General features: G+C 42.1%; 2 protein-coding genes and 1 long non-coding RNA gene across 3 annotated transcripts; 1 reads left to right on the top strand and 2 right to left on the bottom strand.

The window, feature by feature from the left end:
- The first annotated feature begins 5 nt into the window (after nt 1–5).
- si:ch211-257p13.3 (kinesin-like protein KIFC3) lies at nt 6–14,976 on the top strand. Its single transcript, XM_061674903.1, is given in 22 exon segments — nt 6–273; nt 1,014–2,403; nt 2,502–2,624; nt 2,840–2,936; nt 3,019–3,176; nt 3,249–3,495; nt 5,581–5,753; nt 5,839–5,904; nt 7,470–7,607; nt 7,678–7,788; nt 7,790–7,876; nt 8,732–8,905; nt 9,635–9,782; nt 9,864–9,994; nt 10,873–10,984; nt 11,219–11,400; nt 11,476–11,580; nt 11,910–12,040; nt 12,119–12,239; nt 13,121–13,250; nt 13,385–13,614; nt 13,931–14,976. Coding segments are annotated over 20 exon segments (2,769 nt in total). The 5' UTR covers nt 6–273; nt 1,014–2,403; nt 2,502–2,522; the 3' UTR covers nt 14,057–14,976.
- Nucleotides 1,841–9,495, bottom strand: LOC133401670 (uncharacterized). The gene is made up of 5 exons (XR_009768452.1): nt 9,201–9,495; nt 9,006–9,085; nt 8,785–8,893; nt 3,285–3,452; nt 1,841–3,158 (listed from the first exon to the last, which is right to left on the bottom strand). It is a non-coding gene; the product is annotated as an uncharacterized LOC133401670 (long non-coding RNA).
- Nucleotides 9,563–23,112, bottom strand: ccdc12 (coiled-coil domain containing 12). The gene is made up of 8 exons (XM_061674905.1): nt 22,994–23,112; nt 19,191–19,267; nt 16,007–16,087; nt 15,594–15,675; nt 15,485–15,519; nt 15,329–15,405; nt 15,104–15,229; nt 9,563–13,846 (listed from the first exon to the last, which is right to left on the bottom strand). Exons 1-7 carry the CDS (start codon nt 23,075–23,077, stop codon nt 15,150–15,152), a joined length of 516 nt encoding a protein of 171 aa, XP_061530889.1. The 5' UTR covers nt 23,078–23,112; the 3' UTR covers nt 9,563–13,846; nt 15,104–15,149.
- Between the last annotated feature and the right edge of the window lie 141 nt (nt 23,113–23,253).

The following is a 23,253-nucleotide window of genomic DNA, read 5'->3' as shown; positions in this document are numbered from 1 at the left end:
CTGGGTGTGTCACATGCCCAAACAAACGTGCCAGTGTTTAACAAAGTTCCGCTTTTGTCTACAACGTTTTTCTTTCACCACAAATTTATACAGATTATTATCCGATTTTTAAATGCTATGTTGTTGTTCCAGCTATTTCCGAACACACATCCCATTTGTTAAACTCACTATTTAACGTCGTCTTTCGGATTAATGGCGTTCAATGTGTGGATATCATTAATTAACCTCACGTTGTGTTCCTCAGCTCTTTTCACCTCATATAAACTCTTTAAGGTAGGTAGCCCAGATGAATGAATTATGTATTAACTATGATCACATTAACAACTGTCATTTAATTACACATTTTCACACAGTAATGTAACGGATTACTATTACATACATTTAATAATCTCGTTACATGTAATTAGTTGCTCCCAAACACTGTTTAGAGTGCCTCCATAACAAGGCAAGTTTATTCGTATAGCGTAATTTATACATGAGGCTAATTCAAAGTACTTTACAATGGCAAAATATATATATTAAAATATAAGGGAGTTAAAGGTAGACAAAATCAGACATTAACATAGTTTAAGCATTAAAAGTTTAAAAAAAAAAAAAAAGTGAGAGAGAGATTGAGCATCTCGGGAAAGTTCCAGTAAACAATCTGATTTTAATGCCTGATTTAAAAGCCCAGACAGTTTGAACAGACTTCAGGTCTTCAGGAAGTTTGTTCCACCGATGAGGAGCATAATAGCTGAATGCTGCGTCACTATTTTGAGTTGTTATTCTGGGAGCACATAATAAACCTGAGATGACCTGAGGGCACTGGATGCTTTGTATGGAACTAATAAGTCCAGAATGTATGTTGGTTTAATACTATTCAGTCCTATGAAGACCAAGAGTAATATTTTGAACTCTCTCATTTGACTAACAGGAAGCCAGTGTCATGATTTGACAAAAATGACATACATTTTTGTGGGAACAATGCATCCTATTCGTGTTTTCACCTTGTTTCTTTTCTTTTGCTTGTGTAGGACCACAGAGCTCCCTCTGTTGGCTTCTTCTTGGTTGGCCTCTCTGCAGGTCTTGGTGTTTTACCTTCCTCGAGCGCACTCCTCACCTCGCTCCAGAAAGATACAGAATGGGCAGCAGAGATTCTGGCTCCAGTGTTGCTTGCCTTCCACTACCTGTGGCTCAGTGAAGACCGCAGCACAGCATGTATTCTCCTTTGTGGCTCCTGCCTGCTGCTGGGATTGCGTGACAGTTTCTCAGCAGATACACTGGCAGTCCTGAGTCGCTGCACGGGCCTGGCGTCCTTGTCCTGTTCCCTCATGGTGTGTCTGTTTGCAGGAAACCCCGTCGGGGCCCTGACCAGTGTAACGCTGAGCCTGCCAGTACTTTTGGCGCCTACCTTTGGGTCGCACACTTTTTCCTCGCTTGTCTCGCCGGCCGCCAATGATGGAACCGTGAAGTGGTTTTTGAAAGGCTCCATGTCTATAGGCTGTTGGACCTCAACACATTCCCTGGACAAGTTTCTCTTGGATGTGACTGACCAATATCACTTAAACATGTAGAACTTTGTTTATGCACACACTTATCTTGACATTATATATTCAATAGTTCTAGTTTCATGGTTTTAAAGGGGCGATAAATGGTGCATTGATGTACACAACAATACAGTGGAACCTGTCTGGGGTTCTGGTCAACTTCCTATTTGTTCCATTTATCCTAAAGGAAATAATGGAAAAGGACAGCACAGCGGGACAGTTAGCACATTGGCCTCACAGTTCTGAGAAATAGAAATAATCCATTCCAGGGTCAAGCTGTCAGCATCACAAAACCTTTATTAATTGTACAGGCTGTTACATATGAGTATTTATCAGTGTACAGTACTTATTTTTGATTTACTTTATACCCTGTTTTTATCTAGAATGTTTGTCAGTCATACACTTAATGTTACATGTGGCATTTATTACTTTTTAGGATCAGTCACTGCTACTTTATTGCCATTGTTTGTTTTGTGACTTATTGTGCCTGAAAATATATGTTTAGAATTAATAAAATATTGTGCAACATCATTTTGCAGTATTTTAGCAATGGCATGATAGCAAGTAAATATATACAGGAGCTGGTTGTTTGTGAACCATTCGCTCATCACTTTGGCACCGAGCAGTTGAATCATGCCTGTCAAGCATCTGCTGCAGCAGACCGAGACTGCACTGAGCATGCTCGCTGCAGCTGTGGCCTGTAAATGGCCCAAGAGTGCAGAGGAGGAGGAGAAAGAGGAGGAGACCACAGTCAGATGGGCTTCACAGCACTTGAGATGCTGTTGCTGCCGTGAGAAAAGGAGCTGCAAGGGAAAGATGTGTCATGGATGGGAGTGTGAAATTGGAATACAAATGACTGGAGGCGATATATGCTAAGGTAAAGAATATGGAACACAACGCATGATGGTATGTGTCAGAAAAAAAAGCAATTCCAATAGCTAAAAATGTCCAATGCTGCATGTTTTTAATTCACAGGAACTGTTGCACATTGTGGAGATGTATGCCTTCTACTCCCTTTTAGTCTACATCTTCTACACTGTCTTCAAGAAGGAGGAGGAGGAGGAAGCCTTAGAGGCATCACGTGGAGCCTCCGCAGACGTATGTCTCGCTGCATCATATCCAGTGTCGGGGCTTCCTTTTTCAAAAAAATAGCATTTTACATAAGGGCTATGCATGTGTCATGGCAAAAAAAACTTGACCGTTTAAACGAGGTCTCTTTCTTGGGTGTAAACCGTCAATGCACGCGGCTCTACATGCGATGTGTAAATATTGTGATCATTCCACCTGACCCTCATTTATCTTGCTGTGCTCAGGAGCCAAGACCTGTTTCCATGGAAACAGGGAGAAGGAGGAAAGATGGCCACACCCCCAAAATGAGAAAGAAGGCTTGTGCTAGGCTTAGTGATTCAAGTAAGTGTTCACAATAAATAAGACTGATCCAAATGCATTGTGTGATGTTTAATCTCTGATCATGTGAATTGTGGTCATCCAGGCAGTAGCAGTGACAGTGATGACATGTCCATGAGTGATGAAGACGAGCAAGATGGCGGTGATATCCCAGCATGCACTCCTCTGGCTGCATTTCTGTCCTTTAAGCAAGAGTCAGACAAGAGGAGGACATCACAGGGCCAGCTGGAGACATCAGGAAAGGTAACATCATAACACAAATGAGCAGTTTTCCCACAAAAAAAACGATGCAAAAGTAGCAAACTTTGTACTCAGTTGGGAGAGTCCCCCTTGATGGCCGTCATGTCCCACCTGCTGAGCTTCCTGGAGCAGTACTCCCACTTCCAGCAGCTGCAGCATCAGGCCGAGCAGTACCGCGTCCAGCTCAAGAGGCACCGCGTGCAGCACCGTCGACAGATGAAGGCGCTGCGAGCCTCCTACCGCCAACGGCTCAAGGACAAGAAGAGCATCATTTGTAACCTGGAGGAAGCCGTCAGCCAGCAGCTCAGCCCGCAGAGCGACGGTGAGGGAAATGTTGGAGCATGTATGGGGGGGACGGGAAGAGTATGGTACATAATTGGACATTTACATTTCTTTATGGTGTCTGTGAGGCATAAAGTGCATTACTTTGGGGTCTCAACATGCAAACTCCACACAGGAAGGCCAGATCCCAGATGCGAACCCCAAACGTGGTCTAAAAGATTATTTTAATTGATTAAACGTCAATGACGGTAATTAATAGTTTTTCACACCGCACAGAATCATTAGACACACAATGTGATAGCGATATATGGCGGCATTTTGAGCTAGTGGTTAATATATCTGCCTCACACTTCCGAGGTTCTAGGTTTGAGTCTTAGCTTGGACCTTCCTGTGTAGAGTTTGCATGGTCTCCCAATGCTTGCTTGGTTTTTCTCCCACATCCCACATACATGGTTGTTATATTCATTATTATATTCTATTGTCCATACGTAGGCGTGAATGTGAGTGTGATTGGTTGTTTGTCTGCATGCGCCCTGGGATCGACTGGCAATCTCTCACTCAAAGTCAGCTGGGATAGAGTGCTATAGAAAATGGATAGATGGAGTGAAAAACATGTAAACTGTGTTTTGGTTCATAGACAACCCATTAGTCATGTAAAGGAGACTAGAGTGTAGTGTACATACGTGCTTTGTATGTGAGTGTATGGTGCAGATCAGCATGGAGCAGTAAGGCAGAACTAATTATAAGCTTTGTGTTATTATTATTGTATATTCATAGTATGTTCACATGTGCATGACTCTGGAAGTGATACCACCCCCAGAGACTGACTCTGTGATGTCCATCTCATGAATATTAACGCTCATTAGTCGCAGGGCAAGGATACAACATTCATCCTCATTTAGATTCTTTGGTGAAGTCTCAAGCGGGTTGGTGCCGTTTATGAATAATATCTGAGAGTTTCATTCCCCTGCAAATGCATTAACAAGTCTGGCTGCTGACACATGCAAGGCTGGCAGCACGTGTACTCGTGTTGGACTAAAAATAGCTGCAGCAGCCCGTGTCCTTGTGTTGTAGAGCAGTTTGCTTTGTTTTGGTCATAATGCCAACGCGTCAATAACATTAGCATGGCCCGCATTGAAGATCAGAAGTGACAGAGCCTGTCTGGCCAATCTCTAAGGTGTGATTATTAAGGTCCTGCTGGGTGTGGTGCTCCTGTTCTTATTAAGATGGAAATGGGACAAATGAGTGAGGCTACACGTGAGAAGCTTGGCTACCCTGCAGAGTGCAAAGACAGCAGCAGCAATCACATTAGCATCACTGACTCACTACATGGTGTGTGTGAAAAAGGCTTTAAGTGCATCCTTCATGTTCTTTAATAATTACACGTGCATTTAAAGTATCAAAGTGATCTAGAGAAATTTGGTTTCATATCCCCCAAACTATCAAGTTACTACTGTATTAATATTGGTACTCAATTCGATGTATGTAATATGAGTCATTTTTAAAATAATATAATATAGTATATACTACACCGGGAAATTAGGAAAGGCTCTTAATAATCAATTTGAGGTCAAATCAAAGCCAGCATACAGTTTAGTTTAGGGCGGTCAACTTCACACTTCACGGTCGAGAGAGTACGGCCCCTCGAGCTTAATGCTAACATATAATAGAAAATCCCATTGACTTGCTAAGGGTTAGCATCAAAGGTTGCAGTTTTGCAACCCTTTAAGCAACAGATATGTGGACAAAAATGGTGGGAAAACACATGTAGAAAGATAATATAACAATACTCGCAGGCATATATTTTTTTATCCTCAATGAAAAATGACTGATATTACAGAAACTTACTGAGCAGTAGTAGAATAAAAAGTCTATTCTTCTTCGTTTGTGTTTGCATAAGTGTGTTATACAATACTGCCCCCCGATGGTTAAGGCAGGAGCAGCACACTTAATTGGATTGCAGTATTTAATCATGATGCACAAAATGTGAATGAAAAGTCATCTTTTAGAAAGTAGGTCATAGGCAAATTGAAGCCTATTACTTTGTACTATTTCTGGTTGACCTAATATGAATATGGGGCAGCTCCTTCCACTGCTATTAAAGAGGCTAATTGTGTACTACTAGGCGAGAGTGGCAGTGAGGCAGGGGCTCAAGCGGGGGTTCACAGCCTGGTAGAGTCCCTATACGGCCTACAGGGGGAACGCAGCAAGCTGAGAGGAGAACTGCGTCTTCTGCGCTCACAGCTGGAGCAGAAGGACCGAGACCGACACTCACGTATACTGGCCTTTCAGCAGCAGGTGGCTATTCCTGACCTCCACATGAAAAACAATATCTCGGTATATCTAAATCCCTCAAAAATATCAACCTGTTTTTCCTGCGCAGATCGATGAGCTTAAAAGTGGAATTGAAGAACGCGAGGAGGAGCTGTGCAGACTCAAAACTGCCACCGTAAGTATAACAATTTCTGCATTAACCTGTGTAGCCACGTGAAATGAAATGTCATCCCTGCCGCAAACCTGAAAGCAATTCTAACACCGGGCGTCTTTCTTTTCTCATTTAAAATACTTTATAATACTTTGACTCAATAAGGTTTGAGTAACACTACATGACACTACATTGAAGTATTAACTACAGCTCTTAAGCTGTTATTTAATCAATCAGGGGTTGGGGTACTTTATCTTACAAGACATTTTGGTTAATTTGTGCTTCCAATTTTGTCTGAACCATTTTCTTTTTCTTCATAACAAAGCAAGGTCCATGACCTCAACCTCTTTGGGATGAACTCGATCAGAGAGAATGGGCAGACACCCTTCAAAAACTTGGAGGAAAGTTTGAGTGAAAGCTGAAAGCTGTTATAGCTGTCAATACGTATTTTGACACATGGGCAATGACAGTGAGACCTGGAAGGGCGTGATTGGGAGGAACGGCTCCCCCGATCAGAACCAGAGCGGTGTTTTGTTATTGGACTTCTGTGCTCATCACGGATTGTCCATAACAAACACCATGTTCAAGAATAAGGGTGTCCACACATGCACTTGGCACCAGGACACTCTAGAACGCAGTTCGATGATCAACTTTGTGGTCGTGTCATCGGACAGGCGGCCGCATGTCTTGGACACTCGGGTGAGGAGAGGGGCGGAGCTGTCAACTGATCACCACCTGGAGGTGAGTTGGCTCCGATGGTGGGGAAAGATGCCGGTCCGACGTGGCAGGCCCAAACGTATTGTGAGGGTCTGCTGGGAACGTCAGCCAGAATCCCCTATCAGAAGGAGTTTCAACTCCCACCCAACTTTGCTCATGTTCCGGGGGAGGCAGGGGACATCGAGTCCGAGTGGACCATGTTCCGCGCCTCCATTGCTGAGGCGGCCGACCAAGTTTGTTGGGGTCTTGTTTACGAGTGAGGGAAGAATGGAGATGGACAGGCGGATCGGTGCAGCGTCTGCAGTGATGCGGACTTTGTATAGGTCCGTTGTGGTAAAGAAGGAGCTAAGCCGAAAGGCGAAGCTCTCGATTTACCGGTCGATCTACTTCCCTACCCTCACCTATGGTCACGAGCTGTGGGTCGTGACCGAAAGAACAAGATCCCGGATACAAGCGGCCAAAATGAGTTTCCTCCGCAGGGTGTCCGGGCTCTCCCTTACAGGTAGGGTGAGAAGCTCGGTCATCAGGGAGGATCTCAGAGTAGAGCTGCTGCTCCACATCGAGAGGAGCCAGATGAGGTGGCTGGGGCATCAGATTCTGATGCCTCCCGGACGCCTCCCTGGTGAGGTGTTCCGGGCACGTTCCACCGGGAGGAGACCCCGGGGACGACCCGGGACACGCTGGAGAGACTACGTCCTTCGGCTGGCCTGGGAACGCCTCGCGATCCCCCCGGAAGAGCTGGATGAAGTGGATGGGGAGAGGGAAGTCTGGGCGTCCCTGCTAAAGCCCCCGCGACCCGACCTCGGATAAGCGGTAGAAAAGGGTTGGATGGATGTGACTTCCTGTACATGAAATGCGCTTGATTTCCACAGGGCGCCACAGACTCAGAAAAACGAGTGTTGTGTCTTTCGGCGGAGAACGAGACTCTCAAGCAGAGCCTGACTGTCACCCAAGGCCTCCTGCAGCAGCTGACCACCATCCCCTCACAGTCCAGCACCATGCTCATCAAGGTGAGTCGCGCTGTAGCCGCTGCTTATTTTAGCGGGGGCACATGGAAATGATTCCGACTGTGTGACTTAGGAAAACGAGAATCTGCGGAGCCGGGTGCAGCAGCTGGAGGCTTCCCTGCAGCAGCGCGCCGAGCGGCTGTCGCAGCTGGAGCAGCAGAGCGAACGGAGCGAGTGGAGGAGAGGGAGAGGAGCTGAGAAGACGAGAGGACAGAATGAGGGAGCTTCAGCTGGAGTTGGACAGAGAGAGGGGCAAAGAGCCTGTGGTAAAGGTAAATAACCAAATCAGTTCCCACTCAGTGACTTTGAATGCGAGTGTGAATGGTTGTGTGACTCCGTAAGCTGTCGTCGTAGTAGTTGTAGTAGTTTTACAGAGGATAAATACTATATGCCTGTTCTTGTTCAGATATCCGTTGCTTAAAGTGTTATAGCACCGCCACATAGATGCTATTCATGAGCCCTACATCGTGAGATGAGGTCACCGTTTTGTACTGCCGTTCGAACGTGTAGTGACGAATGTGAGTAAAGGTGTTCACAAATGGGTGCTGACTCGAATTGGGATTCTTTGTGCGTGCGAAAAAGCGATCGTTGAATCATACATTTCGGATTTGAATAATACCATCCTACTTTCATTACTTTATTCTAACAAGAGCTGCAATTGCTGCCACATCGCATTTACTTCAAAAAATACCAAAAATTTCAAAATTTTTAGTCTCCTCAGGGGGGTCACTTGTATCGCAAGGCACCACTGTATGCCAAATTGACGATACGCAAATGATTTTATGTTTCCGTATCCCGGGTATTATTTAATTTTCTTTGTCACGAGACAAAAGTTGTGGCGTGAAAATATCTTTAATGTAAGTCGCGCAACACATCCCAGTCCAGATGGGCATAAAGTGTTTTGTTTGCATTCATTTTGTAAAAAATAATTGTTAAAATGTGAGGATTTTCTTCCTTCCACATTCAAAAACATGCAGGTTAGGTTCATTTAATTGAAACCTCTAAGCTCCCCCACAATCCTAACAACAACGCTATAGATATATATGTTGATTCATTTCTTACAGTGTCACTGCAGTTCATGCAATCTGAGACTGCTACAATTTGCGATACATAATATTCTTCCCCAGTATGTCACCCAGACCGTTGAGGTAGAGTCCCCGGCCACCTTGAAGCAGCTCACCAAAGCCAGACAGCGGAACGAGCTGCTGTCCGAGAAGATGTCCAACCAGAATGAGCGCTGCAAGCAGCTGGAGGAGCAAATCCGGAATTCGGATGAATCCAGCTGCAATCTACAACACAAGGTACGGAGCGTATCTTAATTACTCTACCGCTGTGGGGTATTCAATACAAAATGAATCATATTTAATCAAATAAAACAGATAACCGGGGGATTATTCGTACCTTTATCTCGGACACTTCATTGGGTACACCTGCACAAGCTAGAATGAGCTCCAATACGTCGGTTACATCTGATATCTTGCCTTTAGTAAGATAATCATGGTCAGTTTTGAATGACAGATTTTTTTTTTTACTATAGAGATCAGAGAACAGATTCTTGGGTGCGAATGTATCCACCGTTATTTGCAAAATGCTCACCTATTTGCTGTTTTTGTGCTCGAACCAAAGCCATGTCTTGTATAAAAATATTGCTTTGGCGCCATCTTATGGCCAAGGAATTGTTGCCGTGAGGGGAGGAGCTTCATTTCGTCACCCACGTAGCCTTGTCCAATACAGAAAAAAAGTGTTTTACTGCCATCTTGTGGCACCTATATGCAATTAATAACCTTTTCAGGGGCGGGCGTGAATTACTAGCGGATTCTTGCTCCTCAGTTCGGTACCTATTCTAATATTCCAGATTGCAGTAGGTTTTCTTGGTGTTTAAAGATCATCATGGTATATAAATATAATGAAGCAAAAAAAAAAAACAAGATTAATTAAGGAACTATAGAACCTGTATTTTTCCAACACAGTACACCTACTAGACCAGATAAGATGACCAGTGGACATATTTGTGGCCCTTTTTTTAATAGATTGCAGCTTATGAGCGGGAGATCGGACAGCTGAGAGAGGAGCTGTTGAAGGAGATCGGCCACTTGGAGGAGAGGAAGGAGGAGGCAGTGAAGGCCGCTGCTAACTGTTCAGCAGAACACTTTGAGGACCTGCAGCACCAGTTCTTCGGTTGGTTACATCACTTGCGCTTCATGAACTTCTCCTATCAATCTATTAAGCCGAATTTAAAGACCATTTTTTTTTCATCAGGTTTACAAAAACGCCTGACGGCCCTCCCCCCAACTCTGCGCTGCATGAAAACAGACTACGCCAGCCTGAGGAGCCAAGTTCGGAACTTCTCGGAGTTTTACGGCGCGGCGATAAAGGAGGCAAAGAAACAGGTGATCAACATCGCATTACTCAATATCAGTGGCACTAACCTTAGTCAATGTAAATTTGTTCCATATTCTAATATTTTTCCCATGAAATTGTATTCATTCATTTCCAACTCCCTATCTCACAGGTGTCAAACTAAAGGCCCAGGGGCCAGATTCAGCCCACCACCTTTTTTTATGTGGCCCACAAAATCCAATCATGAGCTCTGTCAACTTCAACCTTCAATCTGTGTCAACTTCCATGATTCTGACTAATATCTGTTCCAAATTTTCATCTAATATTCATATGTAATAAATAATAAACTATTGTAAGCACGTTTTGCCTCCAAACCCCTTTTGCAGTTACTTGAACAATCGTTGAAAAAAACCCATTATCCTTGACTTCTGATTTCAAAACTAGTTATCCATCAATTTGTTGTGTATATGTAATAATATGATGAGGCGATTAAACATTTATATGGTTTTACAATCATAACGGCCCTCTGAGGGAAACCGTATCTACAATGTGGCTGATCTAAGTTAAGCGATATTACAAATGGGACCGTTTCTTTAACCACAGTAACGACGGCATCTCTCCGACATCTGATTGGTCGGTTTGAGCAAAACTTGTTACAGCCAAGTTGAACTAGCACAACACATATCTGTCATGATCTGCACACATTAATATACTTCATAATGAGCATCTCTGGTGAGTAGGATGTATTTGAATGTTGTACATTTTTGTCACATTATTAGATAAATATTAATTCTGATAGTGGTGGTATTAAGAGGTAATTAAGTTGGGTAAGTCCCCGCTCAAGGCCGAGGTACCAAATACACGGCGCGCCACTGCTCAATATCAGTCAAAGACGCACAAAAATAATGTCATCATTCTCGTTTGGCAGGTTTCAGCAGCGATCTCTGAGATGTCAGAAGCCAACAAAGACCTCCTGGAGAAATACAGAAAGGAGGTTGCACTCCGGAGGAAGTTGCATGAGCAGCTGGTGGAACTAAAAGGTATGCACAGATGCAATATACAGTACAATCCGGTATATGCGCAACCGACTTCCACATTCTCCAAAATGGGTCGAAGCACCTTTTTCCGGGTTTGGTCACATGACATTCCGCATATAGCGGATTTGGGTCACTTTACTGACTCAAGTATGTTAGGGATATTGTCATATATTGTCAACCGTTGATGGTTCTTATAGTAAGTAACTGTATCATATTATGTCTGTCTTGCATCCCTAGGCAACATCCGTGTGCTGTGCCGTGTGAAGCCTGTGCTGAAAGAGGACCAGCACGAGGAGGGCCAATCCGTGGTGGTGACCACGGACCCCGATAACGAGTCCTCTCTGAGTGTGCTGAGTAAAGGGAAGGGTCGCATTTTTGAGCTGGACAAGGTCTTCCATCGTCAGGCTACACAGGAAGAGGTTAGAACATCTAAACAACACAGACAAGGAATCGTCTGAAAAGCTGTATCATAACTTGCATTTTGTTGCCTTTAGGTCTTTCAGGAGATCGAGCCTCTTGTGACCTCAAGCATCGATGGCTACCATGTGTGCATATTTGCATATGGACAGACTGGCTCTGGGAAGACATACACTATGGAGGTAATGATGTTGTGAGTGCTATACAAAAACGTATGTACTTTTTCCTCTGCATGATACTTAGTAGACCTGGGGTCATCAACTGTTTTGTAACCGGTTAATTAATTAATTTAACTACTGGAATGACGTTTTCAACAATATTGTAATGTAGTGAGATGCTGTATTAGTGTACATTTATCCGCAATATCATAAGCAACTGGAGGACGCCCTGTGGAACACATCGTGGTCATCTACAACCATGAACTCTTTTACAGCATCTTTTTTCCTAGATATTCAATTGCAACGTATCATTCAATTAAATCAGCGCTGGCTGTTTTTGTTCTGCTATTTAGGGCAGTATGGAGAACCCTGGCATCAACCAGAGGGCCCTGAAACATCTCTTTAGTGAAATTGAGGAGCGGAAGGACATGTGGTCCTACACTGTCACTGTCAGCTCCGTGGAGATCTACAATGAGGTGCTAAGGTAAAGATACAGTACATCCTGAGCGAGGCATGGCAATAGGATTACGGCTGCCGGGTAGTGACATACTTTGAATCTCAGAGATCTACTGAGTAAGGATGGAGAGAAACTGGACATCAAAATCAACCCGGATGGAACAGGACAGCTACACGTGCCGGGACTCAGGGTCATCGAGGTTAAGAGTTTCCAGCATATCAAGAAGGTGATATTTGCTCGTTCCTCTGCTATATTCCGCATATATAGTTCACATTTCTGAAAGTGTTTTTTTTTTTTTTAATATCAATTTATATTTCACTATAACAGACTGGGCATGTTAAGCTTGACAACATCTAGCTACACACCTAATAGTGGAAATTCAGAAAGATAAGTGGAATTACAGTATTTATTCTGCAACTAGTCACTCTTTAAGCCTCCAACGAAGAAAGACAAAATAGTCTTGAAAACAGAGGGTTTCATAAAGGGTCAGTTACCCCACATGACAGGGTGGAGAGCAATTGTTGGGATGTGAAAAATATTCAATAGGATTATGAAAACAGAATATACATGATCAAAATGACTCATTTTATCAAATAACTGTGGACAAATGTGGACAGTTAAGCCCTTTTAAAAAAATAAAATAAATTGTCATCATTTAACCAGTGTATTTAACAGAGCAGTATGTGGGAAATGCCAAACTCACATACATACAATGAATAAAAATTGTATAAAATAAAGGAAACACGTTTTAAGAGAGACTTATCATTAATTCAGCCAAAGGCACTTTATAATCTTGGCCCAAGTATTCAGAGCGCTTACCAATACTATACAGTATTTTGCATATATTTTATGCTTGCAGTTTTTTTCGTGTTCAAATACGTTTACAAAATGTTTAAAAGTGCGTTTTACAAAGTTTACATGTGTTTAACGCATGTGTGAGGGGTAAAAGAGGTTTGTATATGGTCTCTATAGTGCAGATTTTCCCCTTTTGCGGGTGGGTCTGGAATGTATCCCCTGCGACAAACGGGCATTTCACTTGATCGACTTTAACAATATTGTTAATATTTGTTTATATTAATATGAATATGAATATTTGTTTGGGTCCAGATTTTAGCCATGGCCCGCAGGAACAGGATCACATTTGGCACTCAGATGAACCAGCACAGCTCTCGCTCTCATGCTCTGCTCTGCATCACCGTTCAGGGCACAGACCTCGCCACTGGCTCCAAAACCACCGGTCAGTTGCACAGGCATCAACATTTTCACATCTCTTTGGAAATACCTGCTGTTGACGTTTTCCTAATAGGCACAGATGAGATGTCCAGGTAATCTAATTAAGCATCGATGGGGTTTTCTTTTTCTTGCCCTCAGGCAAGTTGAACTTGGTTGACCTGGCGGGATCGGAGAGGGTATGGAAGTCTGGCGCAGAGGGCGAGAGGCTGAAGGAGGCCCAGAATATAAACCGCTCCCTTTTGGCCCTCGGGGACGTCATTCAAGCCCTGAGAGCGCGACAGACTCACATCCCATTCAGGAACTCTCGCCTTACATACTTGTTGCAGGACTCTCTGGGTAAAGGCAGCAAGACGGCCATGGTGGTGCAGGTAGGAATAAAATAGATTTGTAATTCACCAATATCATTTGCGTGTCGAGTAGCACGGTTGTGGCCTAGTGGTTAGCGCATTTGCCTCACAGTGAAGAGGTCCTGGGTTTGAATCTCACATCTCGGTGAGGATTTTGCATGTTCTCCTGGTGCCTGCCTTGCGTGGATTTTCTCACAGTACTCCAGCTTCCTCCCACATTTCCAAAACATGCGATGTTAGGGTCATGTTAGGCCTGCGGTGTAAAGAACAGCAGCTTGCACATCAGTCATGTCATTTTTATTGTTTTATGACCCTGATTTTGCCTTCTTTTCCAAAGGTGTCTTCCCTGGAGAGCAACTTAGGTGAGACCCTCTGCTCGCTGAAGTTTGCCCAGAGGGTGTGCAAGGTGGAGCTCGGTCCTGCAGCCAGGAAGATCGAATCTGGAGGCAGGCAGTGCGACTGAACTAGTGACTTCCCGTAGCCAAGCAAACGCATCGTTACACCTTAAAATAGCAACGAACAGCTATCCTGCTCAAGGGCTAACTAAATCTGTCGAGGTCAGACGTTATCGAGACAGACAGGTGAGCACCCTTTGCCGTCATCGGGCACACGCAGGAATATTTATATCTTCACTCAGAGTGCCAAAGCAATGCCTGCCTCCACCATGTATGATTCTATGCTTCCTTGAGCCACATTTCTCTCACTCTCCTTTAGAACAAATACAAAATTCAGGATCTTCTCATCGATCATCAGCATTTGTTTACGACTCCCACAAACATATAAGACATTATCTTTTGATGTTTTGACTATACTTTTTCAATGTAGTAGATTGTCAAACATGTTACGTAATGACACTTAAGTCACATATTGACAGTACTCTAGTTTATGTGCTATCTGATGGGAGTGACTTCTCTTTAGAGCCGTATCATTTTGCCCTTTAAGAGGGGCAATGGCAGTCAAGTGTGCCGGTTGCCTTGTATTGTAGTGACTCGTGCAATATGCTTCTGATTGAGGAGGTGGTTTGGGTCTATGTGGACAGAAAATGCACTTTAAGGTTCAAGAATAGAATGCTGTTGTTTCAGACCAGGGCGTTGGCAATTGATATCACTAGTGAATGTCAGACCAAAAAAATATTTTGTGTTTTCTCTTCATTATTGTTCTAGTTTATCACCCTTTGAATCACTTGTAGCGAGCCATCAGTGTAGCGATTCGTAGTGGTCACTTACTAGAGAGTGATAGTTTTCCTAATAAATATGTATTTAAAAAAATGTGTGGATGCTCAATGACCCAATAAAACACAGGGATTTGACAAACAAATGGTGTAATTTACTTTGATTTAAAAACATTAACATACAACAGCAAAAATGAAAGGTTGCCCTGGTCGTTTACAAGTCAACCACGTATACAGATTGCACCATTGGACTGGCATGATACACAAAACACAAGGCCAGACTGGAAAATGTTTCCATCACACACCCATGGCAAAATGTTCCCAGAATTGGACGCCCACCTTGTGATATCCACATTTCCAGAGTGTCTTTTCTTCTATCTCCAAATCAGTCAGAGTCTTCCTGTTCCGTTTGTACCGCTCCCACCACTCCGGCCAGCTCCTCCTCGCTGCCTCGCAAACGATCGCCTGGACACGATACCCAGATTAAGGTTAATATTTGAGAAGATCTTAAACAATAAAAAAAGGAGGGTGGGTGGGTGGGGGGGGGGGGGGAATAGTACTAACGGATGAGTTCAGCAATGGCCCTTTGTGTTCTCCTTGACAGCTTCTCCAGTTTCTTTGCCACGTCCCGCTTGAGATCCCTAGATCCAAAACCACACTGTCAGCCACAGATGATCTTTTATCATACCAAAGTAAGACTAATAAACACAGAGGTCTTACCAGTCTGGTTTCCTTGGGGCCAGGTTTGCTAAATCCTGGGAAAATAACATTGACATTGCGTTAAACTATTTCAGCTTCAGCAATAAAATTAGGAAAGAAGAAGACGCACCACTTCTTCAATGATGGGTTCTGGATTGGCAGCCTTTAACTGGTCTTTGACTTTATCCTCCACTGGAAACCAAAAAAAGTCTCTTCAATCCAATCTTACTATCAATATTATAATGTCATCATTTTATGTTAGGTGGACATACGTAAGTAATATGACACTCTGTATTAACTAATTAATTCATTAATCATAGGTTGGACTCCACCCCTCCAATTTTAATTCTAAATCTTATCAAGACATTGTAGACAACTTTGTGTTTCCAATTTTGTGGAAAATCCTCCAATTGTCCAATATCATTTACCTCTGACCGTCACAAATCCACACGTGCCAATTAACTGGTCCACTTATGTGTGACGCCAACAGCGGTAGCACTTCAAAAACTCCCCACACTATAAAATTTAAGATTCTGCGCAAACCTGATGCAGGGTTTGGCTTTGGGGACCTGCCTCTCCTTTAGCTCGTCATCCTCAGGAGTGTAATTTCTCAGCTTCAGATCCCTGAGGAGAAAACCATTTTGAGACAATCTTTCACAAAATTACTTCCCATCCATCCCCCAGCCAAGATTTAACACTGTGTAAGTACATTTGTGAGTAAAGACAAATGACATCATCATTGTCATGTCTCAAAAGTGTTCGCAGTCTGTTGCCGTACTAGAGCGGCTCCAACTACCCGAGACAAATTCCTCGTGCGTTTTTTGGACATACTTGGCAAATAAAGATGATTCTGATTTAAATATACAGTGTGTACTTTTTGTCATCATTTATGTGGTGTGCCGTGTGATTTTCCTAATGTAAAATATGCCTTGGCTCAATAAACAGGTACATCTCAGTGAATTAAAATACTAATGTAAATGTAGGTAGTTCAAATCAAAAAGTGAAACTCATATTATAGAGATGCACTACACACACACCCAGAGTGAAATATTTCAAATTTTTTAAATGTAAAGTTTGATGATTGTAGCTTACAGCAAACAAAAAACCCAAAATGTATCATCCGTAGAAACTAGAATATCATGTAACAACAATCAAGAAACAATGAAAACTATTTTCATTGTAGGATTTAGGCAGGAATTTGCTCTCTGACAAGTATTTAATGATTCTATATAATGTATGAGTATTGAAATAAATGAAGTTTTCTACAATATTCGAATTTATTTGAAATGTACTCGTATTTTGAGAAACACTGGACTAGAGCAAACAAAGACTCACTGCTTCCAGCAGGGGGTGGTATGGACTAAGGTGAAGGGGGGGGGGGGGGGGACCATTTGCCTCCCTGTACGGCTGTCTGTTGATTGACTGGAGGCAAGGGGGCAAGGGAATAAAGTCGCCCTTTTTCCCCTCAATGTGAACCCGTCTAGTTAACGTGTCCCACCTGCTCCTGGGCACAGACAACAACCGGCTGAGGAATGCCGTCCTTGACGTTCTAATTACTTTCATCATGTCTCTCTTCATAGAAGAATTCTTGGCAGGGTCAGCACGACAACCACACAGGGTCTGGGAGCTATGAAGGTAAACCGCCGTTTGGCCATGTGTGGAACAAGAAGGGAGTTCTCTGAGCTTGTGACCAGGCGAGCGGGGGGCACGTAGCTGAAACATTCATCACCTCAGCCACCCCGCCCCCTTTCAGCCAGCAGACAGATGCGTGCCTTGTATGGCTATAGGCAGGGATGCTGGTCATGTTCGCCACTCTCACTTCTCTCCTTGTATCCTCTAACTCAGGCAATGTGAGGAAAACCATCTACTTTGTCAACAGTCTGCGTGATGCGTCGTCAATTCAATTCAGAAAACACAAATGCGGAGGGGAAAAAGTGCTTCACAAGTCACAGAGAAACTCAGAGGTCGAACAGTCATCGTGCGACACTTAAGATCAGTAAGCATCTCAAGCGGGGGTGTCAAACTCATTTTCACCCTGGGCCACACAAAATCATATGGAAGGGCTGCAATGATTTATCCAACAACTCTGATAATGCGATTAAAAAAACAATATGTTTTTTTCTTCTTCTTTGACTTTCTTGGTTGTGGTGGCAAAGAGGAGAAGTGTGATGATGACCATGGAAACAGAACTTGCACGCCTCTTTCCTGGCTGATCAGCACCACGTTGTTAAGTCAACTATCAGGAGCGGAAATTATGAGATGCGCAATCGACCCAAATGACTTGAGATGAAAAGAATGAATCAATTTGTTTTGATTCAATTTAGGTGGAAGAAAAAAAAAAGAGAAAAGTGTCCGCACAGTTCAAGCTCAACACATCGCTGAAACCATGTTTTTGTTCTTCGGGCTGCAAACTAGCCAACAGCGCCTCCGTTGGTTACAGCCAGGTGGTGCATGACATTTTGCTTCAGTTGGGACACTGTCAATCAATAACTTTCTCTCAATCCGATTACTACGCCCGTCAATATAATAAGACAAGTTCCCGTTTTTTGCGGTCATCTCTGTCCATGTTGCTCATCTGACCTTGTTTCTAATGGATCATATGAACAAATTGGAAGATGACCAAGATTCCTGGAACGGATTGCGTACAGCCTTCAAAGTGCCACTTGAATAAATACTGGTACAAAGTCTGACTTGACAGCGTCTGTGAAACAAAACGATCACATGGTCAGTAAAACGTTTTAGGAATTTACCTTGAGCCTGGATTAATATCTGCAACACACACCAACTGTCTAAATATTTCTTCCAAACAAAAAAGAAACACTGCCCTCCTTAGAACAGTCACAGTTCTGGTCATCATAGTCTCATTGTTAAATGCTTAAAAGGCTTTACAGTGCGTTTGCACATTCACATTTCTACACATCTACTGACACTGCACTAATTGTAGAAATATTACCGTATCATAATTAATCACATCTTAAGATTCATTTTTTTCTGATTTAGATTATATTTAAATTTCTTTTAATCCCTCAATGCTGCTCTTTGTTTAGTTTTTTTGTACTTAGTGGGTTGTACAATACCAGTTTAATTTGTGATGCTGACATTTACTGTGTGGTTAATGAAGTAGCAGCACAACTATTTTAAGTTGTTTGTTTTATACAATAGCCACAAACATGTTGACTGTTGGGTTCTTCGAGCTCTATTATGGCAAAGCGATCCCTCATAAAAAATTTAACACGGTGATACATTACACACCCGGGTCATAAATGGGTATCTTGAATTGCATAAAACACATCAATTTAGTGCAATCACTTTCCATTTTCTGTCCTGTTTATGGTCATTCATATAAGGCCTTATAAGCATTGTCCTGAGAGAGATTTGTTCTGTTGGACCAGGGGAAATACGGAGGCACTCCCTTAGTGTTGTCACTTGGCAGTCCTTAAATATACAAAGGAAAAAGTGTTGTAGGACAGGAAAGATGGCTGCTTGTGCATACCAAATGAGACGAAGCTGCAGGATATTTGAGCAGCTAATAACACGAGGATGTGATAGTAGCCAGAGTAAACAGAGTGCAATGTGTCACCAATAATTGGTGTTGAGATGAGTTGCAGATAAATGTTGTGGCCTTCCTTCAGATCGGTTTCGCTTCTGTGCAGCGCAGCCGAGAAACAAATAACAGGTCAAGAACTTAAAAGACACAAACAAATATATACGATGAAGTTGAACTAACGCGTGTCTCTTCTCCGGTGTCTCCTCTTCCGAATAAGCTTTTTTATGCTCTGGCTCGCCATCTTCCTGCTCTCGCCCCTGTTGGAAGAAAGAAACATTCTAATGCTGCATTGATCTCCAGTAAAAGTACATCACCCTTTTATACGTGTGCATAATAAAGATGGTTGAAAATGCCATTTGAACACGATAATGATAAAATTATGACGGGAGTGTTGGGGGCACACTGGAAAAAATGAAAAAAAGGATTGTATAGCTAAAGTAAAAACAGTAAAAACAATAGTTATGAAAATCATCTAATAAATGTACATAAATAAAGTTGTAATATGAAAATAACGCTGTCATTTTGACAAGTGAATTTCTAAATTCCCAGCGAATATAAACGCAACAGTCCCAGTCTTTAAGCCCTCATCTTAACACAATTACACTTTTATGCTTGTAATACTATGGCCTTATTGTCGTAGATTTATTATTTCAGTCTCGTACTATATATATATATATATATATATATAATTTACAAAATCTCAGAATACATAATATATTCTCCTAATATTGTGACTTTATCCTTGTAAAATTACAACTTTTCAGGTAATATTAACACTTGTTTTCCTTTTAAATTTGACTTTATTCTAATAATGTCTTTGAATTTATTCACATAATTCCAACTGTATTCTTGCAATTCCATGACTTTATGTTCGTATTTATATTTTCGTTCCGATGTGGCCCCACTATTTCACTGTATGACATTCATAGACATACATGTATAATATACGTTTCTGTTTGTTGCGCACAAAAGATTGAAGAAATTAAATAACTGGGTACTTTCTGTGCATGACCACAACAATGCATATCTCATTGGTAATTTTTTTGCACACCTTCGCCTCACTGTTAATTATCATCAGTTACCTTTCAACACTGTCAAACCGTGTCGATGCAATATGTTCGACGTGGAACATGTCATGGCTCTTTTGTTTGGAGCAGCCTTTATATGCGACTCGACAGTTCAACAATTGTTTAAGATTGGTAGAATGGACCAACCAAAATAAATCAACTGTCATTTAGGAGTCAAGTATAACCGCTTCAGTGATATATTCTTTTTGTCACTGCACAAACAGGAAAATCGGATGGCTGGTGTCGTCGAGGCTTACTGCAAGAAGAGCCAACAAAGCTAACAAAACTGCACCACGTTTGCAGCAGCAGTTCAATCGATCACAATCACGAGTTGCGACAGACTACACGGACAACAAGCTCGCACAAATCCTGGAAAAAGAAAACTTGTAACAAAGGATATCAAATCCCACCCAATGTGCATTTTCCTGAAGACGCTTCCTGTCCACATGCTACAACAATTCACAGGTCTGACGCACACTTAAAGGGGGGTAGAAAAGGAAAGCAAAGAATGTAAACAGTGCGCCATCAAACTTGGCTTGCCAAGTCAGTTTGCTTCCGTAGTCTACCTCCTCAGTGGCATCTCATGCACAGTGATCACAAATGATTCACTTCTACTTAAAACGCTGACAATAGCTCCACTACGGATGCACTGATACCAGTTCCCCCCCCCCCCCCCCCCCCCCCCCCCCACCCGGACTGAGTACAAGCAGAAATACTTAAATTTTAGTACTCGCCAATACCGAGTAACGATCCTTGATAATGCCAATGTCTTGCAATCTTGATGAAAATGTGTATTATTTCAATAAAATAGTGCTCAAAACCACAAACCTTTATTGAACATGTAATGAATTTCACTCAAATATAACACTTTTTTTATTATTTCTGTTATTATTTTATTATTTATCGTGTTTTATGTTCTATGTTCGGTCTTTATTACGTACAGCACTTTCCTACAGTTTTTTTTTAAAGTGCTCAATTTATAAAGTGGAGCTGAGTTGCGTCCAATTTTTTACACACAAATTTTTCACAAAGTAGAAAGCTAGTATGCCTGTGAGTGTTGATATATCATGTTTCTGTATATGTTGCTATGCTGTGTAATTCTCTTGAGTGTGTGTTTAGTTTTACAGTAAGCTTCCACCGGAATGTCAACAAACAGCTTCAAAAAGCACACGTTAACTCTTTTTTAACAAGTGTTTGCTACCTGCCCAACAGCACACAGTGCACTAGGGAGGACGGAATAGTATAGTACGAATAAAACAGTCTGATATCAGGGGTCGTAGCAATGGAGTATTTTTTTATTTTTTTTACAAGTCAGAGTACGACTACAGATGTAGAGTATCGGCACATATACCGTGAATCTAGTCTAAACCTCATTTTCTATTTACATGTCAATTTCAAGTGACACCAAATTGCACGTCAGTAACTTCACGAGCATCAACACCAGGCAGTGACAACACTGAGGGAAACAATATTATTTAAATACAGTAATACAAATGATTACATATTACGGAGCAGTAAGTTGGTCTGTGCTGACTTCCCCATTGGTTTAAATGAGGGTACTCATTATTGTGTACAACACCAATCACTGTATTGCGATGACGTCAAGTTTCCATTGACGGGGTATGTCTAATCTGTGCATTTACACTGCTCTCGTTTTGGCACATATCCAGTACGTATAAGGATTTTATTTATTTCCAAGCGTTCTGCCATGACACATATCCCAAATGTGCTACTTGAGACCGAAAAATTCTGAACTGTGTCACTTGAACCATTCAGTGTAAATCCAGCCGAGGACAGTGCGGTATTTATGTTTTACAGTGGAAAACTTCTTTTTACATTTGTGTGACAGTTAAAAACCCAAAAAATTGAGCGCCTTCATTATTTATTTAAGACAATGTTTAACTTTTTTTTGGGCTGGGGGGTTAACATAATAATATTAACAGTTATTAACTACTTTTTACGCTCAACAAAATTGCCTATGCCTATACAATATTTTTTAATGACGCTGACATTTGAACTTAAATGGATTATTTCTAATTCATTTGCCATAGCACGTGTGGGCCTATCCCAACTGACTTTGGGCGAAAGACGGGGGTACATCCTGGACTGGTCGTCAGCCAATAAAAGGGCACGTATAGACAAACAACCTTTCACACTAATATTCATCCCTATGGACAGTTTGCATGTAATGTTTGTGAAATGTGTAAGGAAGCCTAAGAATAAAGCATAGGGAGAAGATGGATGCAAAAGCCACACAAATAGGCTGACATTTAGATTTTCGTAGTGCCCTTATCACACACACAAAAAAAAATTCTCTAAATAACAGCAAATCAGATGTCAACCTGCGTCCTGGAACAAATTGTGCTTGAACGATTAAGTTCCACGGTTTACGTTACAAACAGCGCTTAACTCGCTTCTGGAATCGTGAATACACACGGACGTAGAGGTTACTTAAATAAGGACACACATAGCACCGTGGTTACTGGAAAGTGCACATTGAACCGTCAAACATAAGGTGAAGTTCTGTTTTGTTGCCTTTTGTTTACGCGTTTATCCGCTTGTAACTTTCACTTTATTTATTATATTTGGAGTCTTTTCGAAGTTGGTACAATGCACGAGAGCAACTAGTCAAGTCGATGACGTCACAATTCCGATCCACGCTAATTCACCAAACAACGACGAAACCAACGTAGAATAGATAAGAGCGGCTAATTCACAGCGGGTTTCGTGGACTTATTCTGTAAATATTATGCTTGTATATTATTCAAAACCACAGAAAAGTTTCGGAATACGTTTATGACTGGTTAACAGTCATAGACAACGGCTAGCTCCAGGCTAACACACAACTTTACATTAAAATATTGAGTATTGATGAGCGCTAACTTTGTGTCTGCCGAGTCATATATCTGTACTTACGTGAAGTTTTTTATCTCTCAACGCTTTCAGTCTCTCTTTTCGCTTCAGGGCTTGTTCCTGTAGAGACCCGATATTTTTCTCCATGTTAGCCCCTCCACGCCGCTCTGTAGTCTCTATAATCCATTACAAAGCCTACGTTAGGTTGGTGCAATCGATTGTCGAGCAATCGATTGCATTGTCCTGCCCTGGTTAGGTTCCTGATAGATTAGATAGATAGAAAGATAGATAGATAGATAGCGAGAAAGATAGATAGCTAGATA

This window comes from Phycodurus eques, chromosome 4 (assembly GCF_024500275.1).
Source record: "Phycodurus eques isolate BA_2022a chromosome 4, UOR_Pequ_1.1, whole genome shotgun sequence".
NCBI lineage: Eukaryota > Metazoa > Chordata > Actinopteri > Syngnathiformes > Syngnathidae > Phycodurus > Phycodurus eques.
Note: the sequence above shows the minus strand (reverse complement) of the source record. Positions and strands in the feature narration are given on the sequence as shown.